The sequence below is a fragment of the Trachinotus anak genome, unplaced genomic scaffold, assembly GCF_046630095.1.
Source record: "Trachinotus anak isolate AG129_WGS33_773 ecotype Australia unplaced genomic scaffold, CSIRO_AGI_Tana_v1 ptg000009l, whole genome shotgun sequence".
Taxonomy (NCBI): Eukaryota; Metazoa; Chordata; class Actinopteri; order Carangiformes; family Carangidae; genus Trachinotus; species Trachinotus anak.
Window position 1 is genome coordinate 9,413,162 of NW_027273860.1, and position 20,415 is coordinate 9,433,576.

Here is a 20,415-nt window from a genome sequence, read left to right on the forward strand (position 1 = left end):
ATGGCAAAACAAAGCAATGGTGCAGGGAGATAAATCCGAACATTCATTAGCACACAAGGGTAAATCCCTCATAATTTATGATGAGCAATCTATATTTTTAGAAAGGGAAACCATCATCTACCAACACAGACAACTGTCTCACTGACTTAACAGCAAGAGGAATCAAATTTATGATGTCATTACAGGACCTTTTCTTTAACTGGGTCCATTGACTTTAAATTAGATTATGGGCTCAGAGGATTTTTGTTTGAGGTTTTTTACCCAAATGAGTTTAATTTAGATGTGGAGCTCACAGCTGGTAATCAGATAATGTGCCCAGTTGAAATCACTACGGCTACTGTTGTAGCCATTTCATTATTCACTGTCTACAAAGCAGCTCTAGGATATGACTCTGGATGACATCATCATTACAGTCTCTCTGCAGTCGTATTAACAAATACAAACTGAGCTCCACAAGAAATAATATGCTGTGTGTGAGTGCAATTGCAGCATGAATCTGCTTTCAAGGCCTTTTCAAGTAGGTCGAGATCTGCAGTAAAGTGCAGGTTATGCAGATTAACATTTGGGGTTATGAGTCAAGCTGTTGCCTTTGTCTTCAGTTGCCCCGGCTGAATGGAGAACTAGTGTAGCTTCGGTTAACTGCACTGGCCTGGTCAGGACCAAAAAAAGACAGGTCACTCACCATATCTCCCTCAGCCCAGCTCCTGCTGAATAAAGGAGCGCTCTGGATGAAAAGTTGGACTGCTGTCAGTGTATGATTTCTTTGTGCAACTTTCCACAGTATAAAGAACGTCTCCCTGAATAGAGGTTTCGGTATTTGCATTGGGCATGACAGAAAATTGGTCGACACTGGTGAATGGGGACAAAGCAGAGAAGCAAAAAGAATGCCACTTGCCTGACAAGCTTTATTGTGCTGCAGTGATACACAAACACAAACATCACACTGCCACTCTGTCTATCTGTCCCTCCCCTCTCTTGCTCACACACACCCTCAGCCACACACACACACACCACTTGCAAACAAAAGCTGGAAATCGCCTTTTCAAGGTTCCCGAAACGCTGTCCGTGACACAGTTCCACGACTGAATTGATTGTTGTTTCAGCAACTGTGCCAGGCCAGGGGTGCAAAGATATTTATTTGCTCAATCACTTCAGGATGTCCTCGCCTGCAGCACTCAGACGAGCACTTGCTGCATTAACCGGAGGAGCTGACAATGACGGGCCACCTGAGACTAGGCAGTGGTACTGCAGAGAGTCTTAGACAGCGAGACGGGGAGGCAGAGTAAGGAGGGAGTGAGGGAGTGACGATGGGTTCAACGGGTTTGTTCGTGCAGTTACAGTGCACAGTGGGAAATGTGATTCAGCAGTGAGGAGAAGAGACAAACCCATTCAAGGAGAAGACAGGCAAGGAAAGGCGGGAAAAGCAGCCTAGATGTGTGCGTCTGAGAGTGGGAGATAGCAGGGTGCACATGTGAGCATGAGAGTGAGTGAACTGGCAAGAAGCGGGGGGGAAGAGTGTAGGAAGAGTGCAGCCTCATGTCTCTGATGTGACAGCTCTTTGAAGCTCATTGAGAAAAGACAGCCTGTTTGATTTTTTTTTCCTCCTCTGTTCTCCACACACGGTTCTCTCCCCTCTCTCTCTCTGCTTCTGTGCTCAGGCTGACGTTCATCTCCTTGTCTGAGACGGCTGGAGGGAGGAGAGGAAGTGACAAGAAGTGACAGGTGACAACGAGGAGAGCGCTGAGGGGAGGAGGGTAAGTGAATAGATCTAGGTCCCAATTACAGGGGAGATGTCGTCCTAATGAGCCAACAAATGAAGAGCGTGTGATTAGAAGACAAAGTGATGAAGTAGCTAACGTGCAGGACCTTATCCTTGCTCACTCAACTGGATATGAAAAGTTACAGCCCCAATTTATCTATATGATGTCTGTACACAATGTATAAGGCTACCAACAGTAGCTGGCTAACTTAGCAAAGCAAAATGCCTGAAAACAGGGGGGGAAATGGTTAGCCTACCGGCAGTTCTAATGCTCACTAATTAACACGTTGTATTCAGTTTGTTTAATCCAGACAAAAACTGATGTGGGAAAAAAGTCTGTTTTGTTAATTAGCGAGCTTTAAAACTGGTAGAAGGCAGATTATGTTCTGAAGTGTTAAGGTAAGCCAAACACCTGGTGAGTTGTGGTACATGTTTACTGCACAAAAACCAGAACAGTAGCAGTCTTCTCATCTAACTCTTGGCAAAAAAAGGCAAATTAAGTGTTCTTCCCCAAACTGCCAAACTTTTCCTTTAAGGGAAAAGAAAAATGTTGGCAAAGATAAAGGAAGAGGCTAAAGCAAGACAAAAGGTGTATAGTAAACACTTTCTTTTAGATTATACACTCCCTTTAAGATGAGGTGGCACCAAGGGAAAAAGATCATCAAGTGCAGACTCATACACTCACACACACTCACACACACTCACACACACTCACACACACTCACACACACTCACACACACACTCACACACACACACACACACACACACACACACACACACACACACACACACACACACACACACACACACACACACACACACACAGTCACACAGCATGATGTAGGCTTTGGAGGATCACTAAATGCCAGCCTTGTCAGCCTCTTTCAGATTCATCTGATTGAACTCTTCATGCCTCATTAGGTTGTTTCAACATGTTGACACTGACTGACAGGTTAACAATCTAAAGGGTCACTTTGCATGAGAAAGAATATGGCTTCCAAGATAAATGACACCTGTTGGCCTGATCTGAACAGGGCTTTTCTGAGCCCACAGAGGAGGACTTTATACAAATCACAGGGAATTAATGAAGTCTTGACTAGCGGACCGCTGTCGAGTTTGCAATCCCTCCAGAAAATGTCAAATCATCATTTCTGTTACATGCTGGATTAGACAAAACTCTCTCTTTGTCAGGATTTCACACAAAAACTGTGAAAGTGCAAAAGCCTGTGTCATCCAGCAACATCACCTTTCAAGTGTTTCTTTTCTCCTGGTCAGAGCAGGAGGTTTGAGACTGAGGGAGAGGATGAGCGAGTAAAGTGGGGAGCAGGGAGGAGTGGGGGTGGGGGGGGTGGGTGGGGGGTGGACAATAGAGATAAGAACTGGTGCCAACTGTGCTAAAGGACGATGAGGAATGCCAAGCAAAGTTTGAGGGGGAGAGATAGGGTGGGGCTGGGGAGGGGCTGTGGCGAGGCATGGGTGGTGCACAACCAAGGTGGAGGAGAGAGAATTGTTGGCTCAGCCTGAGGGAAGAGTCTATCAAAACCTTTAATAAGTTACATAATTTCCTAGTGGGAGAAAGAACATTAATACAAAAGTGAACAAAGATAATTTTGCATGTTAGAATTACATTGTTGTAATTCTGTGAACATGGAGTCATCACCAAGGCTCCCTGTCAGCATTCTGGCAATAGCTGAGGGCCACATCATGATGTGACAAATCCACTGGCTCCAAACTTGACAAAGTCTTTTCATATGGTAAATTCAAACAGTCAATGACAATCTGACTTTAGCCGGATTCCACTGTGAGTGGCATTCGATTGAGCTCAGCAGCAGTGATTGTAGGTCAGGGAAGGCTGCACATTAATCTCCTGGGAATGCATTCCTCTGCTTGCTTTGGCATGAGTCATATTCTCTCCCTGTGGGTTTCAGTGGACGTCTCTCAGATTTGAATATAGTCGGTGACAGGTTATGCAGTGCTCTAATGAAACAGTTGTTCACATGTCACATTCAGAACAGGAATTTCCTGAAAAGCCCTGAGCCTACAGCGTACCAACCTCAGATCTCAGCTCTACAGGTTTGGCCTTGAATGGATGTGCCAGAGAGGAGGGTGGTCTCTATGAAGATTTGAACTTATGACTGGGATACACAGTACCTGACCCATTACTTTACTCACAGTGATTTGCAAATGTGGCTATATATAGGGTCAAATACAGGGTGGTGGTGCAGTATGTGTCGTTTTGAATAGGCCCAGTGCAGAAGAGCAGCAACATACAATGAGTCCAAGTGTCATACCTCTAAGAACTGGCATATGACACTACAACAGGAGTGAGGTCCAACTGATATCTGCCATTGAAATACAGTGTTTCCAGTATATTTGATCTATTTGTGGCAGCCCGCCACAGTATCAACATTGACCGCACACAGACGGTATGTCAAAGAAGAACCGTCACGTGTATTGCTTCAGAGCTTTTGTTATCTGATGTACATACCACCTGCAAGTGCCATAAGCCAGAAGAACAGCAGTGGCATCCTGACAGTCAACAGTGACCTTCTGTAAATTCTGTCTCCTAGCAAAGTAAAACACTGGCTATTATAACATATGACTGTTCAAAGGCTGCTTTTGGAAACATCTTCTGATTATATAGCAGTTATTCTGCAAAATACGCAGCTCTCTGTACTGTAGTCTTGGATGGATCTGTGTCAAGAGCATCTGAAGCAAACTCCTGCTGAAAATACTGCTAAACAAACATGATACTATGTAGTACTGTAGTCTAACAACATTTTTCTCTATTAGGAATGAGACCTGTAGGAATGTACTCTGCCTCATCCAGAGGAACTTTACAAGCAAAAACTATCAACATTACAATATACCAATATATCAATATAAAAACGTGTCAGGGCTTTGTCACATCAAGTGTTAAGCTGTTATCAGTTGCTGAAAAGCAGGAGACACAGGACGGGAAGAGTCGGTGTGGAGGGTTTCTAGCGCTCCATAAAGCCAGAGAAGCAGACAGGAGCTGGCTCTCCTCAAGGCTGCTATACTCTACCCTGTGGAGTGATGGTCTATAAACCTGACCTCATTTGAGGTCTGTCTCCATGGCAGACGTCACCATGGCCATCATTTAATTACTCCGTACAATAAAACTCAACATCAAGGGCCCCTGTTTAACTAGGATAAGGGGAATGAGAGAGGCCATCTTAAGTGGTGTCTGCTCCCACTGTGAGGCTGGCTGCCTGTTCAAGCGTCGCTTGGTGGGCACCGTGCCCTGGGCCCAGCTGCAGGGCGGCTGCCAAGCAGCTCATGACTCCAGTGTATCTGGGGGAGCCAGGCATGCCACCTGGGCACTATTCGTTACAGTGGGACGCTGTTTACACAGGGAGCCTGAGGGAGACAGGGGAGGGGTAAAAACAGCGTGTAAATGTTTAGTGTGTGGATGTATCTGAGTACACTCCTGCTTGTAAAATTAAGTGACAGAGACTGAAAGTAGGACGGGCACAAGACGGCTGGTGATTTTTTGCCTCTTTGTAAACAGATACACTTATCAGGCTGTCGTCACCTCTGAGTTAGAGAAGCCCACTGCTACTCGCAAAAGACACCTTCATTTACATAGTAATGTTTGTGTCTGGGGGCCCTCACAACCCCCTTCTCTCTAACATTTTAATCCGGAACTACAAATATTATTTACTATAGCTTCATAATGGATTTGAATATGTTGCTACGGGAAAAAAAAAAATGAACGATACAATTAGAAGCAGATGCAATTGTTGCATTTTTGCGGTCTCTCTCTCCATGGTGGCCTCCTCTTCATGCTCCTCTCACTGGTTAATTGCAGCGCTGCCACATGGATGCCATGACGCCAGCCTGCGGGCTGTTATTACCTCTGCCCTGTCATTAGCTCCTGCACTGCACTGTGCTGAGGTTAAAGCCCGGAAAGAGCTGCAGCTCACACAGGACACAGTGAGGATCAGTGCTGTCACATTCCCTACAATCACTGTTAACATCATCGGCAGCAAGTAAACCAGCTCTTCCTACTGCCCCTCTCTCATTATGAGGGGCCCTGCCAAAAAATTCTGGACCCTCGTAATAAGACTTAAGGCCACCAGGGTACTCTGCACCAAATCATCCTCCAGGTCCTCTTTTCTGACAGTAATTTCTTTTTCATTAGCAAATGATGAGATTTTTTTTTTTTAACTTGTCTGTCCAGGATCAAGACATTCAGATTGATAGGTAGAAGGTGAGAGCAGTGTATCACGAGGAGCAAGAAATCCTTTAAAAGATATACGGTATGCACTTACCACCACTGAGCAGCTTCATGACCAGCCACAGCTCATCCTTTACCACAAATGAGGTGTAGTAAGACACGATGTTGGGGTGGTGGCACTGGCTCATGGCCTGAATCTCTTTCTGTTAGAGGAAAACGCACAAAAGAGACAGAGGAAAGAAATTAATCAGAGTGGTACAGAATATTTTGACGTCAAATCACAAACTTGCTGTATTTGCTGTTGACCTGGTAAAGCCGGTGTAATCTGTTAACACTATACACTCATAATTTTGCATCACTTTCCAACCATATTTAGAGCTGTTAAAAAGCTTGGTGGCAATGAGACGAACCATGAAACACAGTATACACCTTCCACATTTTCATCCAACACAAACAGTGTGCCTACTCGCGAGATGTTCTCATTAGCCTCCCACTAAAATGTATGAGAAAAGCCTGGAGGAAATCACAATGCAGTCACAATAAAAGCCTACGCCTTTGATGCTGCAGCTATTCTTGAAATTTAGTGAGATACTTAAGATCTCAATGACGTCAGTAGTCAGAAGGGAAATAGACTAGGTCAATATAATGCATATCTATGCAGAAGCGAAAAACAGCCGGTACTCAGCCCTTTATATAGCGGTAAAGGTCTCTTTCTGTGTGTGTGCGTGTGTGTGTGTAAGAGTATGTGTATGCACTTGGAAAGCAGGAGAGCTGAGGTAATGCTGGCACAGAAGTCTAATCCATCACTTCAACACTAGTCCCAAAGTCATTTAAGGATAGACAAGCTTCCCTAAGAAAAAGAAAATCTAGCTGACTCTGGAGTTGGGACCACTGATTCACAGAGGCTTTGCTTTTGTTTCTGCACCTGAATACTTGACAAATGACTGAACCTGTTACTGGAGCTCCATAATAATGCACAGCATCTCTGTGCTTGGTGTGAAAATTCCCCATACAGCTGCTGAAGAAAAAAAAACTAAGATAAAAAAATGAGACTGCAATGAGATACAAGAGTATTCAGACATTAAGACGAACAGTCCTAAACTGTTGCTCCTGGATGTCTAAAAATAATATTCTTGATATTATTTTAGATTGTGGTAGCGTGAATTTCCTTCATATGTGCTACAGTCAGCCTCTTTCCAGTCTTTTTGCTAAACTAAACATGTCCTTGATCTACAGCATCTCTGTACTAGATGCACACAGTTACACAGAGCTGAAATCAATATCAACCCTCTCATCTGATTGTGGGTTTCACCACAAAGAGCATTTTCCCCCAAATTCTAGAGCGTTATTAAATGCAGTGTTGCACCATGACAGGTGCGCCACAAGCCTGTCGAGTGAGAAACCTTGACACGCGAGTGGAAAACATCAATTCAAGATTAAAGACATCAATCGATACATGCTTGCAGGTCAAACAGTAAGCAACCAAAGCCTGATGTCCCATCAGCATAAATGCTTAGCTAACACAAAGTGCATTAGCAGCAGTGTGCTTCAGCTGCGGAGTCATCATTATTGAGCATGGGGCCGTTAGTGAGCACCTCAGCCAAGAAAGGCCAGGACAGGCAGGTGACATCATGATGCCAGTAGAAAGCACTTGACAAAAGAGGGTTAAAAACCTGAACTGAGTCATAAGAAGGGTGGATACAGGCTGTGCATGAAAGAAACCCATTAGACCATGATGGGTTCAGACATGTTTAAATGAACAAAAATCCGTCTGAGAAAGTCGGAGAAATTTTCAGAGCACAGGGTTGCACTGTATCCAGACTGACCGGCAACAGACCAACAGGTGAGCCCACATACCACTCTGCTTCTCAACTAAAGCCGTTCTTGATTATCAAGCTGTCTAATACCTTCCAGTCGGGGCCAGACGGCGACCCCTGTGTGTTGTCTCCCCTATCATTCTTGGTCTGGGCACTACAGGCTGAGAGAGAACAATAATGATAGAGCCTCTTAGCTGCTAACTGGCTTCAGTGGAGCCTCTGTTCACAGCACAGTGGAAGGGGCAGGTCACCACAGCTCCGTGGGCCAGGGTAACCCCAGAAAAGAAAAACAAAGGGATAACTGGGAGGATATCGTGCTCTGGGAGTTGGCAGGTTCTCCCATCTTTTTTCCAGCAGACAATGTGAGAATCAGAGAGACCCTTTGTTGTGGGGATTAGGTCACTGTAAACCTATGCTGCAGCAAAGACTCTGGAAATGTTCTCATTGGTTAAAAACCCATGCATACTGCTTCTATCTGAGTAGCTTCCAGTGTGTATCCTTTGAGATTTTGCTTTGTGAAAATAATTTTGCAGGACATCTCAGTGCTGATTGGAAAACAGAAACGTTTTATGTACATGTGCATGATGGCACAGGCACTTGCTGTATAGCCTCTCTGTAAGAGTCATTCCTGTAAAGGTGCATCATGCATGGCAGGTTATGTAACATCTCCTGCATGAACTCTAGCTTTGCCTATAAATTTTACATTGCCTACAGACTCAGTCATGTGAAACAGATGGGTAAAATACTTCCTCAATCTTAACATCAGTCATACTGTACGGTGATCTTTATCAAGAGATAAAACCCATCCAACTAGTCCCTGAAACTACTACTGAAAACTTCAATCTTTATTTCTTACAGCCAATTATCTTCAGTGAAAATTCCTCATAGTTTTATCAGCACTTAAATTGCATAAGTGACTAATTTATTCATTAGTTACTGCCAGATATAATAACAAGTGCCAATTACACGTTTCCAGGGCCCTAAGTGATGTGTTGGATCTGTTTATTTAGTCTGACAAGAAGTCAAAGAAACCAAAGGTGTTTCATTTACACTGAAAAGCTTTGAAGATGTCACCTTCAAATGTTTGGTGATGGGCAAAAATGTATTTGATTAATTTAATCAGGACTTATTGTTTCATCTTAAGATACAAATACTAACAAAAACAGGAATATTCCTCTCACGGCACTTCTTTCTTTTGGCCTCTGTGTTTGATTGTGGGTGCTGCAATGACCTCATCCCAAAACATGGGCATTCAGAGGCATTTCATTCAATGCATCCAACCTGCAAACCACAAGGGACACACCTCTGTGGCCCCATACACAAAGCCACCTGTAACACAAATGATTTCACTGTCCCACGATTATATGTTTGGATTTAATATACAAAGTCATTGAAGCACTTACCTGTAACCTGGGTAGGGCATTACTGCCAAATGAACTGTGATAATGACCATCTGTGTTACTCTGTATATTTCTCCTTAGCCACAGTTTTTGCCTTTGTTACCTATAAACAATCTATTGTAAGGGATTTTATCGAGAGAAATTAAGCTTCAACAATTAAATACCATCATTTAATTAAATAAATTTAACGACAAATTAGCTTGTTAATTATAAACTGCCAAGAAATATCTTCAAAGTCACAATTAAATTTTCTTCCCATATACTGTAAACATTTAAGTCATTATATACACATATAGCTGTTTAACAATACATGCCAAACAGTTTAAATATTTTCCCCTAATCTGGAGTCAAAGTCTTTGACATGAGAAGTTAACTTCCATGAAGTAAAAATATGGCTTAACTCCATATTTTTATGGAGGACCAGCAGGCAGACAGCCGGCCAAAAATCCAAATACACAACAACATCAGACCACCCCTCCGTCCCCTCGTTCCACCCATGGAATAAAATTGTTTTTCTCTCCCTAATGGAAATCACATTGGTTTACAGAGTCTGTAATCTTTGACTGATATCTCCAAAACATGACAACTCAAATTCCTGTTTTTACAAAAAAAAAAGGTCGGTAAAATTGAGCATTCAACTGAGGCTTTGATTTAACTTAATTTAACTAATTTAACAAAAAAGACTGAAACTAACCCATTCTGTCCATAAATTGACAGTGATGCCGTGCAGCATCCAAGCTGAACACAAATGACCAATTATACACAGGTTCTCCAGGAAATAGACCAGTCCACACCAATTGTCTTATATTATTATATATCTATATTAGGCTTGATCTTTTGAGTATTTGGCGTGGCTGAGGACCTTGAAACTGAGCAAAAAAATAAATGACCTATTGTCACAAAGTGAATACAGTGCTGGGTCACAAACTGGTGCCACAGAATCACACTGATGGCAGACACACAGAGAAGCCACTATAGAAGCAATGTTACGTCACCATCAGTTACTCAGAGGCTCACACACACACACTCACACACACACTCACTATGACCCAATCTCACTGCAGCATGCACACACACACACACACACGTAAAACTACTGATGATCAGAGAAGCTGCTGATCCACAGCTGATGATCTAACTTATTAAAAAGGTGATGAAAATATGATTTTCATCTCAATATTCTCAGTACCATAGTCCGTATTCTATGGTTTTTTAAAGCAAGTAATGGATTCATACTGTGTAATCAACAAGTCCATTACAACATAGGAACGACAGTATCAACAGCACTGATCTTCTTTTTCTTACAGGTTTTCCTAAACAATTAAAATCGATAGCTGTAATTATGCAGGAGGATAACTCTACCGCACTCAAAGTGTAAACAAACCTCCTCCTCATCTGATCTAGTTTGAGTCACTCAAAAGTGCCTGTCCATCAAACTGCTGTGCCAGAAATAACTACAACATACCTCTACATATGGAGACACGGACACATGACAGATAACTGCTTGTCTGAATTTCACAGGTAAGTTTAAGACCTGCAGGCTTCTTTAAAACTTGTGGCATCCTCTTCTAAAGCTGCTTCTTTAGAGGGGTAGAGGGGCAATCTGGGTTCAATTTAATGCTTCCTAGCCGTTTAACCGGGTACCCAGCAGGCTGTGGAATTGGTTTGGGGGGGCAGAGGGACCGCAGGCAGGAAATCCGACCTCGCTGTATTCCATGTGACCGCCTGCTCAGAGAATCCGGGAGCAACATTCCCCTGATTCATCCTCCAAAAATCTTGGTGAGGGGCTCCTCCTCGGTTTAGTATTTCGGGTGAGTAGAGAGAAACCTGCCAGCAATCTCTAGTCATGATCTTCCATGCACACATATAGGCTTACACAATATTTATTTCCCACAAGTTGCTTTCACAGAATTTTGGATGAGACCTGGAAAAATCCATCAGTCAAGCGTCTGGTCTAAGTTAACAAAAGGTCATTTCCCATGTCAGACCAAATCCTGAGATCTGGTGTCTCTGGGTGCTCGGTAACAAAAGGGTAAGTGACAGCTAAAACACAACTTTGTCCTGAATTTTACCTAAGCCAAGTAGTGTTACACCTTTTCCCATTGGTAACAATAAAACACTAAATCCAAAATATTAAACTGACTATTTTTGAAGTATAACATCCATGCCTCTGTTAAGCACTTTGAATTGTCTTGTGTTTGGATGGTGATGGTGATGCCATATAAATAATCCTGCCATGCCTTAAAAAATAGATGGTTCGACTTTGACAGATACATTATATGTGAGAAACGTTGCCATCACCAGCGCCAGAACATGAGCCACAAACAAGCACTTGATCATCTCTGCGTGCAGGGGAGCTTGATATTATCCTTCCACCTCTCAGGCTACATCATAAACCACGTCATGCAGTAAATGATGAGCTGAGCTGTGGCGCAAGATTGCATTGAGGGTATAAAGACACAATACAGCCCTCAGGAAGATGTCCCACGGTGGTCTAATAGTTTCCTGGCAGCAAGCGGAGTCCTCCTTCAGAGAACAACCAGTATAGTGTTTGAAGTGACAGGGATGATTGGAGGAGGGCTCGGAGAAAACCAGTAATGAAAAGCAGAGGTGGAACTGACTCCATCCACACGCACAGACCGCAGACACAAAGCCCTAAATGAAATCTCGTGTTGTAAGCCAGCAGCTCCCTTTGATCAAACATGAGAAGTAACAAGGTCACATAAATACTCATTCTAATATGCAATTACTTTGCAGTGTTGTGTGTCTTACCAGGAGTTCGTCCATACTGGTCTGGCACTTCTCTAGATTGATGCGTTTGATGGCCACTTTCTCCTTGCGTGGTATACAGTAGGCTGCCTGGACCACCGCTGTGGCTCCACTCCCTGAAACACACAGAAAAATAGCAAATCGTCACCTTGATGTTGATTCAATATTATAATGTCAGTCATGTCAGGAAATACAAAACTGTCTTTGCTTTTGTAGAACCCAACTTTGGCACATTGAGCACAATCTTTTCAGGCTATATTCACATCCCTGTGCTTCTTATGTGTCCCCTCCCTCACCCCTGTCTTCGTGGGATAATAAACCTAACTTTTATCCATTACCTCAAAATCCTCCATAGTTCAAGAGAGTTAAACAGAGTTCTGCTTCGACGGTTCATCCGATTTCTCTTTGGTTCAGCTTATCTGTCTATTCATCAATTATGAATCAGCTTTCTCAAATCCTGCCTGATGGAGCAGGTCTGACAGGGGCCAGTGACTCTGCTAAACCAAGCATATCTACATGGCGATGATCCTACACTGGTGCCCCGCTGCTTGGGTCCTGACATTTTTTAGAAATACCTCCCTCCTCTTTTTTGTATTCTTATATCCTTGGGACAATTTGATTATTTTGCTCACTGTTCATTGAACACTGGCAAAATCCAGAACATGTCAGTAGCTCTTAAACTGAGAGGACTTACATATTCAGATGTACTTTTTTTTAATCACACATATAAGTAATATATGCAGAGATATGCAATATGGTGTTCCCCTAAGGCTGTGCTGAAAGACTAGTGAGAAAAATAAGGATTACACAAAAAATTAAAGGATAAAATAAAATTTGGAGCCTATAACTTATAATGTGCATTTTATGATATTTTCAATATCTGGAAACTTTAAATCAGACTCATTTTCTGTGCTTTTAAGACTTTGCAGAACAGTGCATAATGTTGGATCTTAGCAACAATTGCAAGTTTATACTAGTTTATACCACCACAACCAATATTTTCATGTATTAGCAAACAAAACATTGATCACAACCTGATTAAAGCTTCAATTGTACACTGAGCTAATCTTTATTTTGAATAACATGTGATAGCCTGAGAAAAAGCTTGTAAAATCCTCCCCTTGGAGAGGTACGCCTGTTGTTCCTGCATTGTGTGAGGTCATTTCACTGCCCCCTCAATGCTCTTATTTAACGCCATGCATGCACGCACGCACACACAGCCGTTTCCACGTTTCCAAGATCTCTGGTGTATACGTGACGCTGAGCAACGCTAGGAGCACATTCTCCTCTGGCAACAGGCTTTAGTGAGAGAAATAGTGAGCGGTGAGTCGGTCCACCCTCCAGTAAGCTTTTCCTAACCTCCCATGCCCTCATCTTCGCTATGCCCAAATATTAACAAAGTGTTCATTGTTTGGAGTTTTCATTGGGCCAGCAGTGTATGGGGGTTTTAAAAACGGGGCCTGTATTGATGAAAAAAAAAAAAGCTCCCTGACTTTAATTAAAAAGTAAAGCTGTCCCTGAAGATGTGACTGGTTTTTATTGAACTGTTTTCATTCCAGATAATTATCACCTCAGGCTTAAATGAGAAGCAGAGAATAAAACAGCACAAACTTATTCAATATATCTGAGACTGAGATTAACCAGGAACTCTTGCTCTCTGATATAATCCAATAAAATTGCAATTTCCTTGTAATTTCGTGCAAATTGACAGATAGTCAGGGTCACTTGAATCATCATTTATGTGAAAGCCTACTTCCTGCAGCTGTAGTGGCCGCCGTGTGTGGACTGGAACCGCTGATGATGTGCGGTTGGGCCTTGCTCATCTCTCCAGCATCCAAATAATCCTAGATCACTCCACTATTGCTCAAAACTGAGGGGCTGAACAGATCTGTAAATATATCCTCCAGGCCCCTCTCACAAACAACATCAATACCAAACAAACCTCTGGAGGCTCGCCAGTGATGGGGAGCTCAGCCCTGGAAGGGCGTCAGGGAGCCAGTTGCCCTGTACACAGTGGAGTGTAAATTCCTCCACACAAACAAACAGCCAGTCGTCAGGGGTGGCCAGACAAGCTGGACAGCATGTGTTCTTGTGTGTGTGTGTGTGTGTGTGTGTGTGTGTGTGTGTGTGTGTGTGTGTGTGTGTGTGGAGAAGATGAAAAAGGGGGACATTGATGCGTTTGCAGCAGCCAAGGTCAAGGGGCACAGACCTGTAGAAGCCCAGTCTACCAGCCAGCTGGGACCTTTAGTTAATATAGACCTGATGCTCCTTGATATTTGCTACTTCCAACCTTAGCACAAGGTTATACGGCTCAGAGAAGTAGTGTCTCTTCTATTTGTATCCGGTTACATGATTATTATACTTCAAGCAGCCTTTGAGGGTCTAATAAAAGTACTATAGACCATTCCTGTCATCATATTCACCAACCACAGTGCTGGTGATAACTAGCCTGTAGCTGTTTTCAACTAAGAATGCAGAACTTTTTTATTATTAGGCATTAAACATTAATAGGCACAAGTCACAAAAATGTCTGATTTATAAACTAAGCTACACACCGTCACATTTCGGTCATTCACACAGATAACATCAATACCACCCGCTCCATCAGGATGAGAGGAAGCATCCAAAAGAGCCAAAAACTCAGGCCAACATCCAATCTGCTAAACAGTCTGGCACAGACATTGGCTGCATGTCAAGCAATAGGTGTGGGTTGTTGTTGTTTTTTTTGTGGTTATTAATTAATAAGAGAAGGAGTAAACTATATTTACTGTCAAACTGTACAAATAAAAAAATACTTCAAAGTTCTTTGGCAAATGTTTTCTATTTCCAGAGGCACAACAACATTTGGCTTGTTTTGGAGGTGGATGACTAAATCAAATCTATATATTAAGTTACCACATTAGGCAAAATCAAATGTAGATGATCCAGCTGCCAGCTGAAAATGTGGCATGTTGACATGGCTGAGGGATAAGTTATGTAAAGTGTTTTTTAACATTTATAAATATCATATATAGAAGAAAAGCAAGAGAAAAGAAAAATATCACTACAAATGCAGTTTAGGCAGTTGTTCTTTCCTTTCCTGTGTCAGAGCTGAAGCCATAAAACCCACAGAAAGGAAACATGTTCTCAGCAGTTATATTGCTGATGATTCTTTTATGCTTCCAGTAATTAAGATCTATAGTTATTCCAGCAATTAATCAGGAGCTAGTATTGATCCAAAGCGTCTATTCACTGTCCAGCTTCATCTGATCCTGCTTTCTGTTGTAAGTTTAAGTTCTGCTCAGTAATTTGTGTTTAAATGCAACTTAATTTAAATGCATCATCCATCCTGACATTTACTCTTCCTTTGCTGTGTGTGCAACAATAACAAGATCTATTCTATGATAGCAGAAAAAGGTTGCAGATAGCGTGAAACAACATGATCACTTCTGTGGGGGGAAACATTGACAAAACATTTGTGATCTTTGAAAAGGCAGCCAATGTTTTCTGTAAGCATGTTTCCCCCAAACAAGTTGAGCCTGGCATGGGAAACCTCATGAGTATTATACTGTACCCTGGCAATATTTGAATGGGACATACGAAACTAGGGCTTTCTCTTCGTAATTGACTTAAGTGTTTTAAGCTTCTATACCATAGAAGCTTGCCATTAGCACGTAAGCTAACATGTTTGCTCTTTTAGGAATAGACATCTGAGTAGGGAACGTTTGCATGCCTGCTGTTCTGCTGCATGTCTATGAAGTCTATTAAATATGTATGACAGCAAAACACAAAGGAATAGTAAAGAGAATAATAGGCCTTCTAAGGATACAAACTAAGCTACTGCATTACACTTAATTAAAATTATTAAAGCGGTTCAAAGACCATGAACACACCAGGAGGCCATTTAAATCTCAAGGTTTCATTTAACTGCTCATGAGATATGGATTCCAGATAAAATGATACCTCACATTACAGGCCAATGTTTGCATGATGAAAAGGTGAACATTTTTGGCAAAGAAGGGGCTAGGTACGGTCAAGACAGAACATTCACTGTTCTCGTTCATTTTTTTAAAGGCAAAAAAGGTACATAGTGTACAATAATATCTTATCAGATTAGCTTGGCCTTGAATGAGCTTCTTAATGGAGGAGGTCACTATGAGAGGCCTGTGTCAATGTCCTCCTTCATGAGCTGTGACCAGCAGTTTTGCAGCGGCTCTCAGTTTGTCTTCCCTGCCCTCACCAGGCCAGTCTGCTGCCTGACGTCAGCCGTCTTTTTTTACATTTCCTCTGCATACCTGGCTGACATTCCACTCATTATTCAAAGATACAATGAGAAATGTCACACATGACCAGCAATCGCACCACCAGCGAATGCCTTTTAGTGTCCGTTTCCCCCCTGATTTCCTGGGATGTAATACTCTAAAAATGAAAGTGGCCTAAACCTTTAAGCTGACTTTAAATGAGAGAAATGTTAGCCTGGGGGTTGCCTGCAGTTGCAGTAGGATGCCGAGAACATGATCAGACTGACATTTTCTAAAACCATCTGAGGGACAGGACAAGCAACAGGGAGGAAACATGGTTGCCGGTGGATACAAACAGTGGGAGCAGAAAGTTTCCAGTCCAGATTTGCCAACATGAATGATCCAAAGTCTGATCCAAACTCAGAGAGAGAGAGCTGTACTTTCTTCTCTCATGGGCTCCGTCCAGTATAATCCAATGCTCACTGGGATGAAAAGAGTGGGTGTGAACCGTGTAATAACAAGTGCTCTCTCCCTGGGTAAGTTACCAAAACAATAGCTCTGCTGGGTATGCAGGGCCATCCTCAGAACACCAACCCTCCAGCTGAGCAGGAGGGCTGTAGGCAGCATCACTGGGATGAAACAGCTTATACAGTATCTCCCCAACAGTTTCTGTGAGGAGTGGGGGAGCAGCGGCGGGTTTATGTCTGGGAGCCTGGCTTGCTGCTATTCTCATGTGCAGATTTAGTTTAGCTTGATGAAGCTAGGCTGCCTGCTGAGGTTTTAAATGCTGCATACTGAAGTAGAGCTGAAACAATTAGTCGGCCCAGTGATGAGTCCATAAACAGAAAAATAATCAGCAACTATTTTGATCAGCAATTAATACTTCTGGTAACTTTTTTTTTTTTTTTTTTTATATCACCTTGGACATTAGTTGGACTTTAGTCCTCTGTGATGGGCATTTTTCACCGGTTCCTAACATTTTATAGAACAAATGATTAATCAATAAAATAATTAGCAGGTCGTCTCATGATGAAAATATGAATTAGTTGCAGGCGCAAACATCTTATACATGGAGTTTGCACTGGGAAAAGAAAAAGATGTTGTTGCTTTTACAGTCTTCAGAAAAAGATCTAAATTAAAACATCTATTTATATTAACTGTCTAAGACAAACAGTAGCCTGAAATAATTGGGTAATTTGCAGTACTCAGCACTGCATACCCACCGATCTCCCCAAATAAACACTACAACACACACCACAACAGGCCACCCTGACCGATTGTGCAACTTTGAGCATACCATATGCAATCCAAATATGAATACACACTACTGGCTTTAAAGCTCAAGCTGTTTCTTTGGTCATTTAAGTTACTGAATCCTCTATTGAAGCTTCTATCTTATAAGTTTTTCCATAGAAAGTCAAATTCTCTATTATGTTTGTACAGTGAGAAGTATGTTAAAGGAATCCCTGCAGTCAAGACCACGTCAGAGAAGTGATTTCAAAAGGGCTGAAAGATAAAATTGCAGCAACTCAGATTTAAGGTTTTTAAGTGTTGGTAATAAGGTAATCAAGTAAAGACTGTGAGAAGGCAGGGGGAGAGACAAAGCTCTGAAGGACTCTATAGTAAGGTTTAATATGAACAGAAACAGATGCCAAACAGGAGGAGTTTTCTTGTTAAACCTTCGTTCATGAGCACCCTTGGGACAGAGCCACAGAGGGTTCTGCTAATTTAAATGATATACAAGGTAGATCAGCTCCTTCAAATGTAAGAAACACAACTGGTAATCAGCTTTAGGTAATTTATAAAATGAGAGGCAGGAACTAGGCTAACTGCACAATTCATTTCCGAAGCTAAGATGATAATCATGATCCCCTTCCCTAACCCCAAGTAAGCATGCAGCAGTCCAGCCTTGAAATAGCCTTACCAGTTTCAAACCTATGTTGACAATTTGTGTCACACACTGCATAGGAAAATGCCACAGAACTGGTTTCTATACAAGAGGGGCTTTATCGCTGTGTGCATGCTAAATTACAGGGCGTTATCTTGTGGGGTGCCCCAGTTCAAATTTTCCAAGAAACTGAGAGGAAATGTAGAAATGGGATGAAGTTAAATTCAAGTCCTTTAGAAATACACAAACAGGTTAATTTAGAGCCTGCAGAATGGACCCTCTATAAACACAGATTCCCTGTAGAGGAAGCACGCACCACTTGGGTAAAGTAAACCAGAGGCACAAACTAGCTGATTTGAGAGGACAATACTTAGCTTATATGTTACACACTCCTTCTTATTCCCCTTCGCCCTCCTCAACAAAGTTAGCCAAAGGTAGGGCAGCTATTTGTGGGGTGGGACATTTCAGAACTTCACGAGTAAAAGCTGTCATTCCTTGGGCCAGCCAACCTGTAAGCCATCCTCTGGACTCACCGAGGCTTGACACTGCACAGGAAAGGTGCAGTATGACTCCTGTCACATGGAAAGTTGCGGATATCTGGGATACATTCAAAACAATCATTGAGATTTAAATGAAAATTAGCCTAACAACGATTAACATGCTGGCAGGTTCAACGCCAGACTTGGTCAAACAAAACATTATTGATGATGTTACCCAGTAAATTATTTAAATGTTTTTTTTTTTGGTGAGGGATGTGGTTAGAAGCCCCATAATACTAATTAGTATCCAAAGAGCTTATGCATAAATGGATTGATTCAGGCAGTAAATTGCCCAAAACAATACCTCACTCCTGAAAGGAACATGAAGTATAATCTCTGTGCTCTGCATTGGTAACACTAGAGGTTTGGAAAAAGTCCTGTATGAGAATATCCAGTGTATTTTAATTGGAAATGGGCGTGAACGCACACACAGTATAAGTTTAACATAGTCTGCCTCACTGACTGTCTTCCCTAAATTTACATGATAACTTTGAGTGTCATTTGTAGTGTCACTTCTGTTTAAACTCTACTCTGCAGTTTAGACTATTTCTTACCTACCGACAATGGAAAATTTAAAATGATAGTTGATATCATCATATATAACGAACTGCTCAATGAAAGCGGTTCTTTTCCAGCAAATAGACATCGCCTGAATAAACAGTAAGGTTATATCGCTCGTTTACTACTTCTGCATAGCCCCAGCGGACGGAGTGACCGCTCTCACTGGAAACACTCCACTGACTCCAAGTCACAACACCGCCCGGGTAGGATTTCCAAGTTGCCAAACGCGATGAACTCCACCTAGCTCAAGAGAAAGAAGATGCCCTCTGCTCGCTTTAGACTTGAAAATATCAGGGCTTGTGTTAAAACTGTGGCAAGCCCGCTTTTCAATGAGCTAGCGGCAGAAATTCATAGACTGCCGGTTCACACGTACGTTAAGCTAACAGGCTAATGCATACATACCAATCACCTCATGTAGCTCATAATCATCTTTGTTGATGGACCAGGGTTGGGAGCTCAGGTCCTCCGACATGGCTGAGGGATCTGCTGAGGTCGTACTATCTGTAGAAAGGCGGTGAATCCAAAGACTGTGCGTAAAAAGAAGTCAAAGTAATCCAAACAGGACCAACAAGGGCGACACTTCCCCTTCTTTGAGAATCCTGCAGCACTCCTGTCATTCCCAAAGTTTGACACTAGCCTAGCAGCCCCGCCTACCGCATTCCTGCCGAGCAAATGTGGACCTTCCCGGCGGACATATTGAGTGTGGGACACCAGCTCCGGAATCCGCTAAAACCAGTGGAGGAAATTATTATTGACACAAGTTGGCGGTGAACGAAGAGACGAAGGGGCGGCGCAAACCACGGCGACAGAAGCCCTGCCGTTTTCAAACAGGAGCTAGTATCTGTTTTAAGACTTTTATACGTAGTTGTGCCACTGAATTTTATTTTCCAGGATAAACACATGTCACTAAAAAAAAAAAAAGTGTTTAAATTAAGTAAAATGTGCCCCAAACCGAGTCCATTCAAGCCGTTTAGTTCCGCCACGCTTTTAATGGCGGACTGTGGTAACGAAAAACGTTTTTTTGCCCCCCGAGTTCAGCATTGCAGGTATTACTTTTTCCTCATACACCGAACAAACTCTATCTTATTTTACTCAGAATGACACATTGTACTTCAAGTCATTGCCTACTTTGAATATTTAGACTGCTAGACAATATATAGGTATTTATCGGGCTAGGAAGTGGCACCTGACAGACTAAAATCAGGGTAAAGAACATGTACAGGTTAAAGCGTGTGAAAAGAGGCGGGCCAGGAACATCCT

General features: G+C 42.4%; 1 protein-coding gene across 3 annotated transcripts in view; it reads right to left on the bottom strand.

Annotated features, from left to right (window-relative positions):
* Positions 1–20,267, bottom strand: part of oxsr1b (oxidative stress responsive kinase 1b) — a 38,565-nt gene extending 18,298 nt beyond the window's left edge. Inside the window, exons 1-4 of one of the 3 annotated variants that reach the window (XM_071485117.1) lie at positions 19,810–20,267; positions 19,558–19,682; positions 11,951–12,063; positions 6,056–6,164 (exon numbers count right to left, since the gene is read on the bottom strand). In XM_071485117.1, coding sequence (XP_071341218.1) covers positions 6,056–6,164; positions 11,951–12,063; positions 19,558–19,682; positions 19,810–20,057 — 595 coding nt within the window. In that variant the 5' untranslated portion in view covers positions 20,058–20,267. The other 2 variants (XM_071485115.1, XM_071485116.1) reach the window with 2 other exon arrangements.
* Positions 20,268–20,415: the final 148 nt, after the last annotated feature.